We start from the raw sequence: 22506 nt of genomic DNA, 5'->3' as shown, positions 1-22506 counted from the left end.
TTTGAGCACTGGCTCTGCCTCTCACTCTGTGTGACCCTGTGTGTCGTGTTTAACTTCTATTTTCCAGGTGGAGCTAGAGGTTCAGAGAAGCAAAGTGATTTGTCTAAGATTACACAGCTTGTGCCTGACAGAACTGGAACTAGAAATTTTGTCTTCTGATTCCTATAGCTCCCTTTCCTCTCCATCCTTCTGCTTCAGGGAGCTCAAACTCTCACTAGGACAACTGGACAGGTAATTTTCATATCAGTTCAGTCCACTGTGAACTGTCTGTCCTCTGAACACCTTCAGCATTTATTATTTGCATCACTGAAACGTCTCTCTGAACATCATTCTCATCCATTTCCTGCCTCACTGCTCAAGTAACACAGTGCCTCTTCAATGCTGAGTACCCCTTTAACTATTTACCAGACAACAACATAGTCGTAGGGTTTTGTGGAGGGACCTCAATGCAGAATTAGGGTGGAGCCCCAAGCTGGCAGAGGAGGATTAAGAGGCACTAAGGACAAGTCTGGCTACATTAAAATTCTGTAACAGTAGGATTGGTGCCTGTGTCTGCTGTTGGCCAACAAAAGCACCTAAAAACCACACCCCTGGCCATTCTGCCATAGTTCAGGATGTACAACCCTGGGCTGGCATAGCCAGGTAGTAATTTACCAATCAAAGTCCCTACTTAACAGTTCTTTCTCTCAACCCTATTCATCACATCCTTTGAGGCTTAGATCAGGGGATCTATCTGGGTTAATTTCATTTAAATCTTATCATTACTTTATATCCCAGTTGTCCTTTTAGTTTTTTTCTATTAAGGTTCTCAACATATTACTTGCATCTTTTTTGATTTTGAGGTAATGGACACACGATAAACTGTACATGTTTAAAGTGTATAGTTTGATGATTTTGGACATATGTATGCATGCATGAAATCATCACCACAATCAAGACAGGGATCACTCCCCAAAGTTCTCTTGCACTACCTTGTAAATTCTCCCTCCTGCCTGACCCACTTGACTCCCACCTCGAGGAAACTATTGATGGGATGTTACTATAGATAAGTCTAAATTTTCTAGAATTTTATGTACATGGATTCACAGAGCATATCCTCTTTTTATCTGGCTTCTTTCACTCCGTATAATTATTTTGAGATTCATCCAAGTTGCACAGTGTATTAATAGTTCATTCCTTTTCATTGCTGAGTAGTATTCTACTGTGTGGATATACCAAAATTTGTTTATCCTTTCATCTGCTGACGGACCTTTGGGTTGTTTCCAGTGCTTAGTTATTACAAATAGAGCTGCTATGAAGCACTGGTATACAAGTCTTTGCATGGACATATGCTTCATTTTTACCTAGGAATGGAATTGCTCGGTCATGTGGTAAGTATATATTTAACTTTGTAAGAAACTGCCAAACTGTTTTCCAAAATGGTTGTGCCATTTTCCCACCAGTGGTGTAGGGCAGTTTTAGTTGTACCATATTCTCCTCCCCAACATCTGGTATTACCTTTTTATTTTAGCCATTCTAGTGGGTGTATATTTGAACCTCATTGCAGTTTCAATTTGCTTTTCCCTAATCACAATGATGGAGCATGTTTTCATGTGCTTATTTATTTAAAATATTTATTTATTTATTTATTTATTTAGGCTGCTCCAGGTCTTAGTTGTGGCATGTGGGATCTTAGTTGCAGCATTTGGGATCTAGTCCCCTGACCAGGGATTGAACCTGGGCCCCTGCACTGGGAGCGTGGAGTCTTAACTGCTGGACCACCAGGGAAGTCCCTTCATGCGCTTATTTATAAACCTTTGGTGAAGTGCTATCACAGATTTTCTCCCCCTTTCTTTCCACATTCTGTTCTCAGCTTCCTTAGCTCTTTTAATCTGGATATTGAAAAGCCATGCACTGGGATGGGTCATGAGAAGACTGGCAAATGCCTTAAAATTCTTCTTTCTTTATGATGAGGCTGGCTTTCTCCTCAGCAGAACTGCCTTTCCTCTCGGTTGTTGGGAGCAGCACTCCTTTAGCCCCTGCACATGGTCTCGTGGGGACTCTATAGACTTGTACAATGATGTACTGATCCCTGCAGTTTTCTCATGGACACCAGCTATCCTTAATTCTTCTAGGCTGAACCCCTTGCCAGACCAAACTTCAGTTGATACCTGACGGTGGGTATTTTACTACTAGCTGGACAGATCCAGGTGCAGGGCATGGGGGAATTCAGTGTGCTTTTGTTGTCTGAGACTTGCTTGTGGATCTTCTGAGCTGGTGGGTTGAACCATGTGGCAACCCACTGCTGCCAATTCTTGTGGAAGTGGGACTTTGGAATCATGCCATTTCAGCTGAGTGCTATGGCTGCGTGTAACCCTCTTCCCATGGAGCAGAGCCAAGCAGAAAGCTGCACTCATTCTCAAATCTGCATTATATTGTTCTGTTCTCCTTGATGTATTACTTGGAATCATTTTGAACCTATTTATGAGGTGTAGTCACTTCCAAACTAATTGTAAACTCTTGGAGGGCAAGGAATAGCACTTCCAGGAAATTTGTGTCCTTTTCAAAGCACCACAATGTTCTGTGTACAGAAGATCTTTGATACAGTCTATTGCTTAACAAACCTGTTAGCTGGTTAGCCTTCAATTCTGAAAACTAATCATAAATCTAATCAGCCTCACGGATCTGTGGGTTGACAGTGAGCTGCTCATTTTTCTGAAGTGTATAAGAAATCTCAGATTTGGAATTTTACAGAAACTGAAGGGAACATTACACAGATGAGAAAACCAACGCATCAAAAAGTTAAGTGCATGCCTGTGTTCATCACCTCTGTTCTAAAGGCCTTCTGTATCCTTTGACGTGGAATTGACCACTCACATAGCAACTCCTCTGTGCCCTTTCTATACCTATTTAAACTTTTGTTACAGCCCCTGTGACACTTGATTGGCTGCAGGAACAGGGATTATGTCTTTGTTGACCCAATTCCCAGGACACTGATTCAAACTGTTTAGCACTTAATAAGGCAATGAATGAATGAGTTAGTGGCAGAGGGTGGCTGGAGTTAAGTACAAATAGGACAAAATACAATAATAAAAAGGATACAATCATGCTTCTCAAATGCAAATACATGTTAGGTACTGTGTTATGTGGCTTAGCTTTGTGAAGTAGATACAGCTATTGTCATTTCAGTGATGAGGAAACTGAGGCACTGAGGAGTTAGGTACACTCCCAAGTCACACAGCTAGAAAGAGGCACAACTGGCGCCGGAACCTAGGCATTTGATTACAGAGTCTGCCTCAAAACTACTGCTTGGTTATGCAGCATTGTCTTTGCTGAGAAATTCAAATGCTGTTCCTCTCCTTTCTGTTCCTCTTTTAATCAGCTTTCAAGGGTGATTATATTTGCGGAGTACCCTCAGTATTTCTCCTCTTTGCAGAGCTACTGATATGAGAAGAGGTCGAGGGAATTGATATTATAGGTGAAGCCAGTAAAAATTTTGTTAGCCAAGTCACTGAATTTGCATGGTACCAATAATTTGTGTTAGGGTCACAATACTTACATTTAGCATATGCACAATGTCTGCTACATGGCTGTGAATGAATGATTCTGTGGTTTCATCATCACGTAAAGTTTGGCTGAGAGAAGACAAAGATCTTAGGAACGTCAGCTTCTCAAGTTCACTCTGAGTTTGTAGAAAAATGACAAAAACACAGTTATACATTATAATCTCATTTGATCATTGTAAAGGGCTTTTGAAAAGTTTCTCAGAATGTTGTAAACAACTGACATCTCATTCAATCCAAGTTTAGTTTTTATTATAAGGAATGAATATGTTACAGAGGAATAAAATTCTTTGTCCACTGGCTCTGCCTGGGTTTGGGACCTCATTTTCCCTCTCAGCTAGGTTTTACTACGAGCTCCATGATGTATCTCCCCACGTTGAGTCTTTGCTTCCCCACCTACCTGCCCTGTGAACTGCTGTCTGATTAAGTTCCTAAAGGTGACCTCTGATGCTGTTACTTCCAGCTCTCCTGATGTCATATAAAGATTCATTATTTTGAGTCTTTGTTTCCTATTAAAATGCAAGTTCTGATTTAAAGAACAAAATCTTTTGTATTATTCTCTTTTTCTATGAAAGCAATATCTATCATAGAAACTTTGAAAAAATAAAGAAGAAAATAAAAGACACCAATAATTGTACATATCTTGAGAAAGTTTCTTCCAGCCTTTCTTCCTCTGCACATAGATGGTGGAAACTGGTATAAGCTCTCTGGACAGCAAGTGACAAATATCGCAAGAAGCTGACTGCAACGGCCTGACTCTCTCTCACCTGGACTAGTATAATAAGCCAACACTGGGTTACTCTGCTCCAGTTTTTGCCCCCTTACAATGTATTTGCCCAGCTATTACCAGATTCGTCTTTATAAAATACAAATTTGATCAGGTAACTCCCTATTGAAACTCTTTTCGATAGCACCCATGGAAGTCAAGGCTCTTCTCAAAGTGACCGCAGCTAACTTCTTCAAATTCATCTTTTGCTTTGCCTGGTAGCATTCTGAGCTTTAGCGCAATTAAGTTTCATGCTGCCCTTTCTTGCTTCTGGGCCTTTCCACCTTTTGAATTCTCTATACTTTTTGTTTATGACTGAAATCCATATATGCTTTAAGACTTGGATCATGCATTTTCTCCTGAAGCAGGGTCAGGTACCCTTCTAAGTGTCTCCATAAACCACATGTGCATATTGCTAACATGGTATTTGTGATACTCTGATAAAATTACCTTCTTATTCATCTATTTCCCTGACGGGCTATGGATTTAATTCAAGGCCGAGAATGGACTTTTTTTTTTTTTTCAATTCACAGCAGCAATCTAAGCCCTTTATTAACTACAAAGAAATCCTTTATAAAGCCCTGCTGACATGAAGTATAAAGAATAGTTCAAGTTAAAAGTGAAGACTAACATTCTGGCTTTGAGTCTTTTTAAAAAAATTTTTATTGGCATTATACATAGAGAAAATGTAATGCTTGTTGAATTTGCACAAACCAAAAACATCTGTGTATATATATTCAAGGGAGATGAAACCTGGATAAAGAGGAATCTGCACTCCCATGTCCACTGCAGCACTATTCACAATCAAAAATGGAAACAACCTAAGTGTCTGCTGACAAATGACAGACAGCTTTGACACTGTGATTTAGATGTACCAGGCTTCTTTTTGTTCATCAGACATGCTCTGCTCCTTTCTACCACAAGGTTATTAAACATTTCATTTCCTGTTTCTGGAACACTCCCTCCAATTATAGCTTCCCCTAGTTTCTCCTATTCATTCCCTAGATTTGAGCACAAGGGCTACTTCCTCAGAAATGCCTTCCCTTACCCCCAAATCAAGATAAAGTCTTCTGTTATGTGGTCCCATGGAATGAATGACTGTTTCACCTAAACAATGAATGCTGCATTAAGTAGGATAATATAGATCTATAGTTATTGACCTACAAAAAATTTTTTCTCGCACCATCTCTGATGTGTGTTTTTTCTATAATTATATACGTTTGTATGCACAGAAGAAAGTCTGAAAATATATACAGCAAAATGTTAAGAGGAGTTATCTTAGGAGAGGGGGATTAGGAAAGATTAATCTGTAACTTTTATTATAGTTTTCTTGTTTTTATAGGAAATTTATAATTTTTATCAACATAAGTATAAACATAAATATAACTTATGAGGATGTATAAATATATTTATTATAAATATAAAAGTATTATGGACAAAGAATGTTGCCCTGCCATTTCAGTAAACAAAGGATGCTCAAGCCATCAGCCACTGCGGCTGCTCCACAGCTTCCCATACGTAGACGAGCACTAAAATCATTAACTTGAGATGTCTGTTTTTGTGATTAGCAGTAATCTTTTGATGTTTCACCACGTGTTTGTTTTTCCCAGCAAATACTCCTTTTTATCCTGGCTCCTCCCTTACCTCTTTGGAACAGTCCCTCAGAGCTGCCTGAGAGACTGTCATCCCAGGCTATAGTCCTCAGTAAGGCCTCCAAAAAAATCTAACTCTTAACTTTTATGTTGTGCATTTTTTTTCAGTTGACAGTATAAATATAAAAAAAATTATAGCCTATAGCATGTTATTTATATAATAAATGTTTAAAATATTTGTTAGAATAGAAGGATAATTTGGATGACTTGGAAGATTGCTGTGCATACCTTTAGTTCACCATTAAAACACTCCTGGATGGATTGGATCAACCTCTCAACAGTGACCTCACCGAGGGGGTCCTGGTGGGTCAGGTGTCTGAAGTTGTCTGTGAGGGATTCCTGAGGGAGTCCAGGGATGTCTGAGAAGTCCGAGCCTAACACATAAAGAAAGACATTGGATGACAACTCTGTACTATGTGAAGTCATACCGTTTAGTGGGGGGAACCATTGGACATCAGGATAGATAGGTCCTATTCTATCTAACAGGTCCTGTTACTATTTCCTCTGCAACTTTGGACAAGTCCCTCCCTCTCTTGAGTCTCAGTTTTCTCAATTACAAATTCAATGTTTTTTAAGGGTCTCCTAAGCTAGGAAAACCTTTAAGACTGAGCTGTAGGACTTCCTAGGTGGCACAGTGGGTAAGAATCCGCCTGTCAATGCAGGGGACATGGGTTTGATCCCTGCCCCAGGAAGATACCACATGCTACGGAGCAACTAGCCCGTGAGCCACAACTATTGAGCCTGTGCTCTAGAGCCCGTGAGCCACAAGTATTGAGCCCATGTGCCGCAACTACTGAAGCCCACGCACCTGGAGCCCGTGCTCTGCAACGAGAGGCCACCGCAATGAGAAGCCCGCGCACCACAAGGAAGAGTAGCCCCCACTTGCCGCAACTAGAGAAAGCCCGTGTGCAGCAACGAAGACCCAACACAGCCAATAAAATAAATAAACAAATAAATTTATTTAAAAAAAAAAAGGACAGCTGTAGCAGGCTGGTTAAAAGCAAGGACTTAGTTTGAGACTAGTTTGAATCCTGGCTCTACCACTTACTAGTTATATGACATTTATTAAATTAGTTTGCCTCTTGAAACCTTAGATTCCTCACCAGTAAAACAGGGTTATTGGAAGGATTAAATGAGATAATACATACAAAAGACTTACCCCAGTATGTGGCCTATAGTAAGCACTTAAATGGTAGATATTATCATTCAAACTCTAAAATCTTTGACCCTGTGGTGACTAGAGCTTAAAATATAGCAGCCCTTGGTGCTGATCTCTTCCCACTGGAGCAGGTCGCAGAGTAAGTGCTTGAGGTATCTCCTTCCCAACCTGGAATATACTTTGATTAAGGGCACAGGCTCCAGAGACTGCCAAGGTGCGGATCCTTGCTCTCCCTCTTTCTAGCATTCTGACCTTGTGCGACCTTACTTTCTCTGGGTCTATTTCTATGTTTCCAAAATGGGGATGATAACAGAATCTTCTTAATTTGGCTGATACAGAGCTGGCTCCACTAAAGTGCTGGTGGATATTGTTCTTTTGCTCACTGAGTGACAGTGATTATAGTGGCATCATTTTCCTCTTCGTGTAGCTTTACATCCTTGCTGCCTACATTTTCTAACAGGAAATTCTTATTCCTATTGTGCAGTCTTCCTAGTTCCTCCCTAACATACCTACCTCCTGAGGGTTTCTACCACTCTACTTTTGTACTCTTCCTGATTTCCTGAATGGCTTCCTCTGCAAATTGCTCCTACTCCCTGCCACATGCCTGTCATCCACTAGAAGCAATGTTCTCATTCACCTCTGATCTTTGCACAGGCTTTCCTTCTGCCTGTATCTTTCTTCTTCCTCTCCCCCGCCTTCCCTCACCTCGCTTTGCCTTGTTAACCCCTACTCATCCATCAGGACTCAGCTCCAGGATGCCTTTCCTGAATCCCCTCTTTGCCCATTTTAGTTAAGCATCCTCCTAGCTGCTAATAAACCTTTCTCCGTCTGCTCCCTACTCCCTCCCCAACCCTCAATCACGCACATTATATTGAGTTCCAATCATTTGTTTATTAAGTACATTGTGTCTGCTCTGCAGCTAGATCACTGTTAAGAGCACAGTAGGATGAATGTAACAGAGGAAGAACAGGACTAACACCATGTTGAAACTGCCTCCCTCACTCTTCAGCTTATATAATCTTATATATTACTTTAGCCCTGCACATAAAGAGTTAAATATTAGAAAAATGTTGCTTATGCCCAAATAGCTTATTAAGTTCCCTGAAGAATGTTCCCATCCCAAAGCCCCGGGTTAGTTACGGCTGCTACTTGCTGTAGACAAGTTTGCTGCCAGCCTAGAACCCTTGCTAATAAGCAGAGATAAGAATGGTGAAGGACAAATAACTGCTAACAACTTGAAGTTTTTGCAGGAGCCTTGTGATCCGGCCTATGGGAGCAAGCAGAACAACAAAGAAATGTTATGCTTCCCTTGAAGGCCAGGTGGCTCCAAGAGGTCTGACCGCTGCTTTCACCCTTTAATCTTGAACCCTCCCACTTCCCCTTTTCCCTCAGAATAAAAGAAGCCTGAGTTCTTTAAAAAAAAAAAAAAAGAGCACAGTAGGGCTTCAATAAATATTTGTTGAATGAATGTACAAGTGAATGAATGTAGCTCCTCAACACACTGTAGGCTTTGCTGTCTCATGCACATGCTGTTCCAACCACCTGAAATGTTCTTCCCCCTACTTCTCACCTGGATTGGTCTTTCATGGCCTTGAGGCCTCCTTTAGCTTTAAACATCACCATCTCAGACAGGTGTTCTCTGACAACCATAGTCTAAAGTAGGTTTCCATTGCCCTTATTTTTCGTCTCAGCCCCTTGTTCAATTTTTTCATAGTATTTACTATAATTTGTGATTACTTTATTGTCTGTTTACTTTTTTTGGTCCTTTTCAGCACTATACTGTATTCTATGAGGGCAGAGACCATGTCATTGTTTTATGCCCAGCAACTGGTCCTCAATAAATGTTTGTAGAATAAATGAAAGACAATTATTTTGTAGCCCCATCCAGCTTCCACCCACACCTACCTTTCCCTTCTCAGAATCCTAGCACTTAGACTCTGCACAATTCTTCAGGATTATCTGTCTCAGGGCCAAGTTTAGATTCCTATATGTCTAGAATAATGTATCTTATCTCATTTTGCCATATCCTAAGGTCTTAAAGTCAGGGACCAAATCTAGTCAAAGTCTAGTCAATGGCTGATCACCCGGCAACTTGACTTGAAAGGAGATTCCCTCTTTCCTGCCCCCTCCCATTTTATCCTTTCCCCTTTTCACCTGTAAGTTCAAGGCTACTTGGGCCTTTTTAAATATCTTCTAAGTTGCTCAGCTGCAAATCCACACTTCCTGAATCATTGTCAGAAGCACAAGGGATCACTACTTCTTCCTGACTACAGATCCTAGGAATGAAGAGGGGATTAGAAAAATCAGTCTTTCAGGACAGCTTCTATCGCATCACTCAAGTGAAAGCTTAAATGTCCCCTTCTCAGAGAGGCATTTATTGTGCCTTTTTTTTTTTTTTTTGGCACACGGGCTTAGTTGCTCCGCGGCATGTGGGATCTTCCTGGAGCTGGGATCGAACCCGTGACCTCTGCATTGGCAGGCAGATTCTTAACCACTGCGCCACCTAGGAAGCCCTCAGAGAGGCATTTATTGATCACCAATCTAGATTAAGTAGCTTCTCTCCACCCCAGTCCCACATTTATTTGTTTATTTTTTTATAGTATTTAACCATTACCAACAATTACCAAGTTCATTTGTGTTTGTTTACTGACTGTCTCCTATCAGAGTATAAGCTCCATGAGGGAAGAAACCTTGTCAACATGGTCACAGTTGTATCCCTGATAGGGACAGAGTAAAGGGACAAAGTAGGTGATTAAAATAGTTAATCCTGACAAGAGGGCAGACAGCAGTATCAAGCAGTATCAGCAGTATTTTGTCGTGTGGAACTGAAAACCACAGCCACAGAAAGACAGAGAAAATGAAAAAGCAGAGGACTTTGTACCAGATGAAGGGACAGGATAAAACCCCAGAAAAATAACCACATGAAGAGGAGATAGGCACCCTTACAGAAAAAGAATTCAGAATAATGATGGTGAAGATGATCCAGGACTTTGAAAAAAGACTGGATGCAAAGATCGAAAAGTTCACCAAAGACCTAGAAGAATTAAAGAGCAAACAAACAGACATATGCAACACAATAACTGAAATGAAAAATCCACTAGAAGGAACCAACAGCAGATTAACTGAGGCAGAAGGGTGAATAAGTGACCTGGAAGACAGAATGGTGATCATCACTGATGCGGAAAAGAATAAACAAAAAAGAATGAAAAGAACTGAAGACAGCCTAAGATTCCTCTGGGACAATGTTAAACGCGCCAACATTCGCATTATAGGGGTCCCAGAAGGAGAAGAGAGAGAGAAAGGACCCGAAAAAATATTGGAAGAGATTATAGTTGAAAACTTCCCTAACATGGGAAAGGAAAGAGCTACCCAAGTGCAGGAGGCACAGAGAGTCCCAGGCAGGATAAACCCAAGGAGAAACACACCAAGACATATAGTAGTCAAAGTGACAAAAATTAAAGACAGAGAAAAGTTATTAAAAGCAACAAGGGAGAAACAACAAATAACATACAAGGGAACTCCCATCAGGTTAACAGCTGATTTCTCAGCAGAAACTCTGCAAGCCAGAAGGGAGTGGCACGATATATTTAAAGTGATGACCAGGAAGAACCTACAACCAAGAATACTCTACCCAGCAAGGATCTCATTCAGATTCGAGGGAGAAATCAAAAGCTTTACAGACAAGCAACAGCTAAGAGAATTCAGCACCACCAAACCAGCCCTACAACAAATGCTAAAGGAACTTCTCTAAGCAGGGAACATAAGGGAAGAAAAGGACCTACAAAAACAAAAACAAAACAATTAAGAAAATGGTAGTAGGAACATACATATCAATAATTACCTTGAATGTAAATGGACTAAATGCCCCAACCAAAAGACACAGGCTGGCTGAATGGATATAAAAACAAGACCCATATATATGCTGTCTCCAAGAGACCCACTTCAGACCTAGGGACACATACAGACAGAAAGTGAGGGGATGGAAAAAGATATTCCATGCAAATGGAAATCAAAAGAAAGCTGGAGTGGCAATAGTCACATCAGATAAAATAGACTTTAAAATAAAAAATGTTACAAGAGACAAGAAAGGACATTACATAAAGATCAAGGGATCCATCCAAGAAGAGGAGATACCAATTATAAATATATATGCACCCAATATAGGAGCACCTCAATACATAAGGCAAATGCTAACAACTATGAAAGAGGAAATGCAAGGCAGAAATAGAGACAGAGATGTAGAGAACAAACACATGGACACCAAGTGGGGAAAGCGGGGTGGGTTGGGGGGGAATGAATTGGGAGATTGGGATACCAAATTGTACACTCTAAATATATACTGTTTATTGTCTGTTAATTGTATCTCAATAAAAGTTCTTAAAAAAAATAGTTAATCCCACGAAGGGATCACTAGTCAAGGAAAAAGTATGAAAGACCCATAAGTTAATGATCACTCAAGAAAGCAGGTTTGCTTAACCACAAAACCAAGCAGGCTTGCTTAGCAACAAAACCATGCAACAGAAGCATGAGATATGCCCCCAAACAATAAAATGATGGTGGGATGAGACCCATATCCTGCCCAGTGAGCTCAGAAAGTTAATGATTCTTAGGACATGCTCCTCTGAGCACACTAAAGACAAAAATGTAAGGACAGGTGACAGTATACTGAAACCTGAGATGATTTACCATTATTAATATGTGTTACTGCCTTTTTGCTCATTTTCACTGCACCATGACAGTCCCAGTTTGACTTTGTAGGGACAAGAAAACTCCCCTGCCTGATGTGGAGGAGGAGGAGGAGCTGATGATGGAAGCTTGCCGTCTACCCAAGAATGAGGAAGAAGGTGGTCTCCTCCCCCTCCCCACTTTTCCTTTGATTATAAAACTGTAGCCCACTAAGTTCTGAGTATGGCACCCTTCTGCCCACCCACTTGTAAATCTCATAAGCGTCCTATTCTAATAAATCACTTCATATCTATCATGTTGGCACTCACTGAATTCTTTCTGCATTGAGACATAAAGAACCAGAGCTCCTTGGAACTCCCCAAGAAATGCATTTCTGTGGCTTCATCCCCAGTACCTATCATACTGTCAGCCTCATGAGGAGTGAATGAAGATGCTATACCACTGCTAAAGAGACTGAGGTAGAACACCACCCCCAAACTTTCTCAATCCCCTTTACTCTTTCTTTTTTCTTTTTGCTATAGCACACAACACCTTCTAATACATCATTCACTTATTAACAATATTATTTATCATCTCTTTCCTCCTGCTAAAATGTAAGCTCCATGAGGGCAAGGATCTTTGGCTATTTTTAAGATTTTTTTAGTTTTTCTTTCTTTTTTTTTTTTTTGCTTTAGTTTTTTAAATATATTTTTTCTTTTCTTTTTTACTTTTTATTTTTTTAAATTTATTTTATTTTATTGTTTGTATGTTTGGGTATTTTGTTCATGAATGTATTCTAAGAGACTGGAATCGTGCCTGGCACATGGTAATGTTCAATAAATACTGGTGCAGTGAATGACTGAATAGATATATATTTGCTGAATGTTTAGCACAGATTAGTGAATGAAAAAGCAAGTTGCCAATCTGTTTTCCAAAATAGCTGCAGCACTTTACATTTCTTGCAGCAGTACACGAGAGTTTCAGTTGCTCCACATAATTGCCATTATTTGGTATTGTTGGTCTTTTTAATATTAACCATTCCAGTGGATGTGTAGCAATATTTCACTGTGGTTTAATCTGCAGTGCTGTTTGGTCATCTTTTTATGTGCTTATTTGCTATTTGTATATCTTTGATGAAGTGCCTACTCAAATCTTTTGCCCATGTTTTTTACTGGATTGTTTGCAAGGGTATGCTGGTATATGTTTAAAACAGACTCTCTAAGTGTAGTTCTAAAGTTTGATATTTTCATTTATATTGATGAATAAGATGTAATTGAAACTCTAGAAGTGACTTCTTTTCTGAATTGGAGAAGAGTTTTCAAACACAAGAAGAATACTTCCTCAAGTTTTGTGCTATTCACAATGTAAAATCAATAGATGCGATATACTAAGTTTAATCTCTATTAACGTTTTCTCCAACATTAACTTTACACAATAGCAAAGCAATAAGTCAAATTCTGGTTTGTAGCATTTGCTGATTGTATGGTGTGAATACTTCCACTGCAGCCAAAATTAACCTATCAACGTTACTGGGAAGAGATGTGTAGCTGCACAACATGATATAATATTTTCACCATTCAGATACAACAGATATAAGCTACCACAAAAGCATAAACAATGATAAAATATAACAAAACAACTAGGAAATGATGAATTTGGTTTTCAATATAACATTTCATTGTGTGTATAATTTAATTTTTCTAAATAGCTGTATCTAATAACCAATTTGCAAAATTCCTTTTATTTATATATATATGTTTATTGAAGTACAGTTGATCTGCAATTGTGTGTTAGTTTCTGGTGTACAGCAAAGTGATTCAGTTATTTTACATATATTTGTATGTATATGTACATGTGTGCATATATATATAAAACACACACACACATATATTCTTTTTTATATTTCTTTCCATTATACTTTATTACAGGATATTGAATATAGTTCCCTGTGCTATACACACATTTGATATCAAAATTCCTGATAAATTTAACAGTTGACTCTTGCAAGCCAGTATGAGGTTTTAGCACATCACTGGTTGTCTTATTATTGAGTTGAAAGAGTTCTTTATATATTCTAGATCAGTGTAGTCCAAGAGCATTTTCTGTGGTAATGGAAACGTTCTATAATTCTGCACAGGCCTATATGATCTCCACCAGCCACATGCAGCTACTGAGTGCTTGAGATGTGGTTAGCACAACTGACAAACTGAATTTTTTTATTTAAGATTTTTTTTTTTAATGTGGACCATATTTTTTTTTTAAGTCTTTATTGAATTTGTTATAATATTGCTTCTGTTTTATGTTTTACTTTTTGGCCACGAGGCATGTGAGATCTTAGCTCCCTGACCAGGGATCGAACATGCACTCCCTGCATTGGAAGGTGAAGTCTTAACCACTGGACGACCAACTCCCCTGAATTTTTAATTTTAATTAATTTAAATTCAAATAAAAATATCCACATATTTAATGGCTGGTATACCATATCCAACAGCACAGTACCAAACATAGAAAGAACTGACTCTCCCCTATATCCCGATAACAATATCTGGGACACTAACGACAGAAAGAGCTATCACATTGTGAATACTTTATGTGTTCAAAATAGTTACAAGCAGATTATGGAGTGAGACTGTTGGGGTTCAAAGCTATTACTGAGTTCTTAGATGAATCACTTCCAATCTTGAGCCTGTTACCTTGTCTGCAAAATTGGCCTAATAGTCTCCTCACACAAATGCTTTGCAAATCAGTTAAAAAGTCACTCACAGGTCAGTTTTTAACAACCAAAGAAACAATTTTTGAAGAAAATGGCCATAATTTTCTAATAAAAAGCAAAACGCCAAACCCCTCCAATGTTGCTTGCCCCTCCCTACTGGCTCCTTCCCATTCCTTTAAAACCGGCCGGGCTGCAGAGACAACTGAGTGACGGTGCTACCGGCCAATCATAGGAGGCCCCGTCTCGGGCCCACCCTGAGGTCTCATCCAACCGCGTGCCGGTAGCGCCCGGAGTGGGACCGTTTCGAGGCGGTCGGTTCCAAGTGGGCCAGCGCGGGGGAGAAAGCGGGCCTGTACGCGAGGACCGCGGCGCACTTTGCACGCGAGGACTGGGATTCCGGCCGCGGCTGCTGGGACAGGTCTGGCCCAGCGCGACGACGGGGACTGACCTGTGCCTAGAGCCCATCCCAGCACGCGGGGTCTGCCGCGAGTCCCCGGCGTCCCCTCCGGCGCGCTCTTGGAGCCACTTTCCCGAGCGGAAGTCCGCCTGCGGCTCGGGCCTTGGTGGGACCTGCTCGGAGGAATGGCGCCGCCGGGTGAGGCGTTGCGCATGGCTCGACAACGGGGTCCCGCGGCCCGCACGCCTTGGCGAGTGGGCCGTCGCCCGCGGGAGGCTGGTGCTCGCCACTCGGGAGCCGGCCAGACGGGATTCCCTTCTCCTGCGGGGCACGGGCACGGGCTCGGGCTGTTTTGGGGGTCGAGGGTCTGACGGAGGACCGGTCAGCGGGTGGGAAGGTCCGCGAACGGAGGAGGGGGTGGGGGTGGGTGCGACGCGGAGCTACGGGTCCCCCCGAGGCCCAGCCGGGGACCGCGGCCGCGGAAAACGCTCGGTCTGGCTTCAGTCATTCATTTAACTCTCGCGGGCTTCCGAGCCAGGCGGCCTAAGAGTCAGCTTTTGGCCAGATCCTCCTTCTTTGGACCGTCGTTTCATCTGTAGTGAAAGGGGCAAGAAAACCAGTCACCTGACTTTGGGAGCTTAGAACATGAGTTCTGAAGTTAGAGTTTCTGGGTACAAACTTGCAGTCTGCCACGTATTCATTATGGGACCCTGGGCAAATTACTTAACTGCTCTGCACATCGGTTTCTCCTCTGTTAAATAGGTTAGTCACATTATCTGTCTCATAAATTACGGTGAGAGTTAAATGAGATAATCTCCCTGCATAGGGTAGAACGGTGCGCGGCACTCAGTAAGCTTAACTTTATTGCTAGGTATTGAGTGGACACTGTGCGGGATGGAACCTCACGTAGTCTCACACAACTTGGGAAATGTGTACTATTGTTATTTCCATTTGGCAGACGGAATCCCAGAGAAGGCCAGTAACTTGCCCGAAGTGACAATGAATAAGTCAGTGAGCGCCCTGCCCCATTATTTGAGAGGTTGAGGATAATAGAATTCCTGAAGTTTGATTCTCAGCTAGTTAGGTGTCTTGGGCAGGTGGTTATTTCTGAGACTCAATTTCGTGGTCTGTAAACAGCACTCACTTGAATGTTGTGAGGACTTAAAGGCTAAATGCATGCAAAATACTTTGCGTAGTGTGGGCGTACCGACACATGTTAAGGGCTCACATTTTAGCCCCCAAAGTTGTTATGATAATATGAGATGAGAAGATCAGGATGCTGGCACAGGTGCTGTGTTAGGGGAACTTACAGTCTAGCTGGGAAAATGCTAGTCATAGTTACTTGCTAGATCTTAATGTGAGTATATTGCATATATTCAAGGCACTGGCGATTCAGCATTAGTATTTTGATTCTTCTTTTACATCTTTCCACCCCTTAGCAATTCTAATTAACTTTGAATTCTAGCCAGACTCCGACCACTTCTCACCACCTCCATTGCTGGCACCCTGGCTTAGACCACCACCATCTTTTTTCTTGAGTTATGGCAGTAGTTTCCTAACTGGTGTCCCTTTTTCTGTCCTTGCGCCTCTGTAGTCTCAACACAGTATTGTTTATTCTCAACACAAAGTTCCTGTTAAAATGTAAGTCAAATCACTCCTCTGCTCAAAATTTTACTGTGGCTCCCATCTCACTTATGAAAGCCAACATGCCTATAAGGCCCTCCGGATTTGGCCTCTGCTATGTCTGTCACCTCATCCCTATTTCTTACCCCTTGCTTAATCCTCTCCAGCTATATTGTCCGCTTTGCTAATGCAAAAAACACCATCTGCACTCCTGATTCAGGGTCTTTGCACTTGCTTTCCTTCTTGGGATAGTTTCCCTTCATATATCTTCATGACCTGCTCCTTTTCCTTCAGGTTTATACACAGTGTCTGTTTCTTAGTGAGGCCTTCATAGGCTACAGTACTTAAAATTGCAGCTCTTGCCAGATATCCCTTCTGTTCTTTATTTTCTCCATAGCACTTTTCACCTTCTAGGATGATAAATAATGTTTCTTTATTTTTGTGTAATGTTTTTCTTTTCCCACTAGAATGTAAGCTCCATGAGGTTAGGGGGTTTTATTCTATTTCCTGTTATATTTTTAACACCCAAAATAGCACCTGGTACCTAGTAGGTATTCAATAAATATCCAATGAATGATGATCCCTATTATAGATTTCTTTCTAGTTTTTTCAAGAGCTTTCACATTCTTTAGGTTATTTAACACACACGAGGCCTTAAATAGCACTAACACTCATACCCCTAGTGTAGGCATGCCTTCTACAACATTCTCCAAAAAATAGTGGCGTGTGAACTCTATAGACCTGGGTTTGAGTCCAAGATTGTCTATGTCCAAGTTGTTCTGGCCCTCAGTTTTCTTATTTGTAAAATGCCTTTCTTAAGGGATTGTAGTTCAAACTAAATTTGATACTACAGGCAAAGGAGCATTAATCATTAATGTTAGTCTTATGATTACTGTTACTTGGAAGGCAGGTAGTTCATGAAGCTACCCATTTGGAAGTGTTTTTTTTTCCAAATGAAAAGTAGAAATGTTGTACTCCTGTCATTTCTCTCCGTCCCCTGGGACATGGTAGATGAGGATTGATTTTTCTTTTCCTCTATTAAGCAAATATTAATTCAGTACTACTATGTGTCAAGCAGTGTGCAAGACTTGGGAATACTGGGTTGGATAAAAATAACAGTCTATATCCTTGTGGAGCTTACAGTTGAGCAGAGAAATCAGACAGTACACTGCTAATTTTAGTTGTGAAAAATACTACATAGAAGTACAGGTTGCTGTGAGCAGATATAGGAACAGCAATAGTAATGTAATAGAAGGAGTCTCTAACATTTATATAGCACTTGTTCTGTGCCAGTTACCGCATCTTTCTGTATCAACACATGTAATCCTGCAACCCTGAGGCGGATACTGTTATTAACCCCTTTTACACTTGAGGAAACTGAAGCACAGGCTGGTCACATCGTAACTGCCACAGCCACCTTGTTAAGTGACAGAGCTGGGATTTAAAGCTGGCCCCAGAGGCCTCATTCTTCATTACTTTGTAGTACTGGAACCTCATCCAAAGGAGGGCCATTGGGGGCTTCTTAAGGAAGAGATACTTGAACTGAAATCTGAAAGTACAAGTTAAGCAAAGTTGAAGTAGGGGAAGGCATGCAGAAACTGGGTAAGAAAGAGTAGGACTCTAGAGGAACAGAGAGGAGGGCAGAGAGCCACAGATGAGCGAGTGGCGGAAGAGATCCGGTTGGGAGACGGGCAAGGCCACGGTGAGGGTTCAGGATTGCGTTTGTCCTAAGAGGCATAGGAGTTTGTAAACATACTTGAGATGGGGATGACATGATGAGTCCCTTGCTTTAGATGCACAGAGGCTGCTGGGTGGACTCTTGTCCAGGTAGTTGAAGACCGTGCCCACCACTTCCCCAAGACTTCTCTCCAGGTTGAACCTCCCAGTTCCCTCACTCTTCTTCATATGATTTGGCTCCCAGACCTTGGTGCGCCTCATCGTGGAACTTTATATAGAACTTTGGACTAGTGTGGAGTATATTTATTTAATAGTCATTTCCCCCTAAGGTTCAAGCACTGTCTTCCTGTTGGCCCTGACAATCATAGCCAGCGCCCAGGCTCTAACGCCCACTCACTACCTCACCAAGCATGACGTGGAGAGACTGAAAGCCTCACTGGACCGCCCTTTCACAAGTTTGGAATCTGCCTTCTACTCCATCGTGGGACTCAGCAGCCTTGGTGCCCAGGTGCCGGATGTAAAGGTAAGACCACTTTTCACTTTTGTCTTGGTGGCCTCATCCCTTCCCTAGGTTCCTTTCGTATACGTCAGAACTAACTCTTGCTCATTTGAGAACAACCAAGGCTGATCCAATATAGTAAATATTTATATAAATCTGACAGATCCTTTTTTTTTTCTTTTCTGAGTGCCTAATATATGTTAGGACCATGCCAGGTGTTTTAGTAGAATATAAAGAAAAGCAAGTCATGGGTTCTGTAGAAATTTTTTCTCTAGCTTTTACTAAAACTTTTACGGTGGGACTGTGCTTGTTAAGTGTGCTATGTGTGTGGTTAATAAATAATAAAGGAGGTCAAGATGGGGAGCATTCACCTGTATTGAACACTGACAGTCACAGCATCAGGCATATATTTTTTTAAATTAAATTAAATTAATTAATTAATTTTTTATTTTTGGTTGCGTTGGGTCTTTATTGTGGCACGCGGGATCTTTTGTTGCGGCACACAGGCTCTTCGCAGCAATGCGTGAGCTTCTCTCTAGTTGTGGCACGTGGGTTTTTTCTCTGTGGCGCGTGGGCTCCTGGGCGCGTGGGCTGTGTAGTTTGCGGCACGCACGCTCTCTAGTTAAGGTGTGTGAGCTCAGTGGTTGTGGTGTGTGGGCTTAGTTGCCCTGTGGCATCTTAGTTCCCCAGTCGGGGATAGAACCCACATCCCTTGCATTGTAGGACGGATTCTTTAGCACTGAACCACCAGGGAAATCCCAGTATCAGGCATTTTAATATACTTTTTGGACCTTTGATGAGGAAAATGCATCATGACTGAAACCTTTCCTGGATTTCTGAACAGTCTTAAACTGTGAATTTACATTTGTTCATTATAGCAGCTTGGAGAGCTAGGGTAAGGAATTAGGGCTAGGTTTCTCCCATAAGCCTTGTTTATTAGTTTTCTATGGTTGTGTAACAAATTACTATAAACTTAGTGATTTAAAACAACACTCGTTTATGAGCATATAGTTCCATAGGTCAGAAGTTCAGACAGGCTTGGCTGGGCTCTCTGCTTAGTGTCTCATAGGTTGAAATGAAGGTGCTGGCCAGGCTGGGCTCTTACCTGGAGGCTCTGGGGAAGAATCTGCTTCACGCTCCTTCAGGTTGTTGGCAGAATCCACTTCCTTTCAGTTGTAGGTCTGAGGTCCCTGTTTTCTTGCTGGCTGTCAAGCCAAGGACTGCTCTCTGCTCCTTAAGGCCACTGTGTTTCTTCTTGTCTTGCTCCCTCCTCATTTGTCAGTAATGGTAGGTCGAGTCCTTATTCTTCAGATCTCTCTAACCCCCTCTTCTGCTACCAGTCGGAAAAACTCTGCTGTTAAAGGACTTACCTGCTTGGATCAGGCCTACCTGGATAATCTCTAAATTTGAAGGTCAGCTGATTTGGGACTTTAATTACACCTGCAAAATCCCTTCATAACAGTTCTCTGTTAGTTTAAATAAATAATCAGTAGATGGATATCTAAAGATGGCATCTTTAGAATTCTGCCTATCTTTTCTTGTATTAGTTTAGAAATGACCCCAGATCTGAATGCCTTATGACTAGAGTTTAGTTTTTGCTCTTACTTTATGGCCATCAAAGGTCAGCTGGGGCTTTGCTTCATGTTTCTTTAGTCTAAGATTTAGCCTGGGGACTTCCCTGGTCTTCCAGTTTTTAAGACTCCGTGCTCCCAATGCAGGGGGCATGGGTTCAATCCCTGGTAGGGAAACTAAGGCCCCACATATGGCAAGGCACAGCCCCCCTCCCCACCCTCATCCCCCCTCAGAAAAAAAAGATTTAGCCTGATGGAGCAGTCTCTTTCTGGAGTGCAAATGAAAGCATGGCTTTTAGAACTTCTGCTCAGAAGAGATACTTGCCGCTTCTTTTATCTTTCTCAGTTCTTTGCCCAAAGCAAGTCCCATGGCCATGTCTGGGTTCAACAGATTAGGGAAATGTAATCTTCTTCAGAGGACAGTGCATCTTGGTGAGTGGTAATTTGTCCAATTAGCTGCTTAGTCCCTTTGCCCCAAGCTTGTCCTGGCATCCTCCCTGGCTCTCAGAGCTTCTGCTCTTTGCTTCCTTCAAGACCAGTGGTTCCTCTTGTGAGGAGGGTGGTGAGCACCTGACCCATTGGATTGACAGTTTAGTTCACTTTTTTTTTTTTTTCTTGCTTGATCTTTTTATTATTATTTTATTGACGTATAGTTGATTTACAGTGTTGTGTCTATTTCTTCCATACAGCAAAGTGATTCAGTTATACATATATGTATATTCTTTTTCATATTCTTTTCCATTATGGTCCACCACAGCAACCAGATAGTCCTCGAGTTCTCCAGTCCATTCTCTGTATCTGTGTCCTTGTTCTTGTCACTGAGTTCATCAGTACCATTTTTAGATTCCGTATATGTGAGTTAGCATACAATATTTGTCCTTCTCTTTCTGACTTACTTCACTATGTATGACAGATTGTAGTTCTATCCACCTCATTACATATAGCTCCATCTCATCCCTTTTTATAGCTGAGTAATATTCCATTGTATATATATATGCCACATCTTCTGTATCCATTCATTTGTTGATGGGCATTTCAGTTGCTTCCATGTCCTGGCTATTGTAAATAGTGCTGCAATAAACATTATGGTACAAGTTTCTTTTGGGATTATGGTTTTCTTTGGGTATATGCCCAGTAATGGGATGACTGGATCATATGGTAGTTCTATTTGTAGTTTTTTAAGGAACCTCCAAATTGTTTTCCATAGTGGCTGTACCAACTTACAGTCCCACCAACAGTGCAGGAGAGTTCCCTTTTCTCCACACCCTCTCCAACATTTGTGGTTTCCAGACTTTGTGATGATGGCCATTCTGATTGGTGTGAGGTGATACCTCATTGTGGCTTTGACTTGCATTTCTCTGATGATGAGTGATGTTGAGCATCTTTTCATGTGTTTGTTGGCCATCTGTATGTCTTCTTTGGAGAAATGTCTATTTCAGTCTTCTGCGCATTTGTGGATTGGGTTATTTGCTTTTTTGGTATGAAGCTGCATGAGCTGCTTGTATATTTTGGAGGTTAATCCTTTGTCCGTTGTTTCATAGGCAATTATTTTTTCCCATTCTGAGGGTTGCCTTCTAGTCTTGTTTATGGTTTCTTTTGCTGTGCAAAAGCTTTTAAGTTTCATGAGGTCCCATTCGTTTATTCTTGATTTTATTTCCATGATTCTAGGAGGTGGGTCAAAAAGGATCTTGCTTTGATGTATGTCATAGAGTGTTCTGCCTATGTTTTCCTCTAGGAGTTTTATAGTGTCTGGCCTTACATGTAGGTCTTTAATCCATTTGGAGTTTATTTTTGTGTATGGTGTTAGGAAGTGTTCTAATTTCATTCTTTGACATGTTGCTGTCCAATTTTCCCAGCACCACTTATTGAAGAGGCTGTCTTTTTTCCATTGTATACTCGTGCCTCCTTTGTCAAAGATAAGGTGCCCATATGTGTTTGGGCTTACTTCTGAGTTCTCTATTCTATTCCATTGATCTTCCTTTCTATTTTTGTGCCAGTACCATACTGTCTTGATCACTATGGCCTTGTAGTATAGTTTGAAGTCAGGAAGCCTGATTCCACCAACTCCATTTTTCCTTCTCAAGATTGCTTTGGCTATTCGGGGTCTTTTGCGTTTCCATACAAATCGTAAGATTTCTTGTTCTAGTTCTGTGAAAAATGCCATTGGTAATTTGATTAGGATTGCATTGAATCTGTAAATTGCTTTGGGTAGTACAGTCATTTTCACAATGTTGATTCTTCC

General features: G+C 41.2%; 1 protein-coding gene across 3 annotated transcripts in view; it reads left to right on the top strand.

Annotated features, from left to right (window-relative positions):
* Positions 1–14782: 14782 nt before the first annotated feature.
* The window catches only part of RPN2 (ribophorin II), a 56943-nt gene continuing 49219 nt past the window's right edge, over positions 14783–22506 (top strand). For 2 of the 3 annotated variants that reach the window (XM_057701074.1, XM_057701076.1), the window contains exons 1-2: positions 14805–15092; positions 18524–18717. In XM_057701074.1, the coding sequence (XP_057557057.1) occupies positions 15080–15092; positions 18524–18717 (207 nt within the window). In that variant the 5' untranslated portion in view covers positions 14805–15079. Of the gene's footprint in view, positions 15093–18523; positions 18718–22506 lie in introns of all 3 variants that reach the window. The other variant, XM_057701075.1, reaches the window with a different exon arrangement.

The sequence above is a fragment of the Hippopotamus amphibius genome, chromosome 12 (assembly GCF_030028045.1).
Source record: "Hippopotamus amphibius kiboko isolate mHipAmp2 chromosome 12, mHipAmp2.hap2, whole genome shotgun sequence".
NCBI classification, from domain to species: domain Eukaryota; kingdom Metazoa; phylum Chordata; class Mammalia; order Artiodactyla; family Hippopotamidae; genus Hippopotamus; species Hippopotamus amphibius.
The sequence above is the reverse complement of the archived record's forward strand: the minus strand, read 5'-3'. Positions and strand labels throughout refer to the sequence as shown.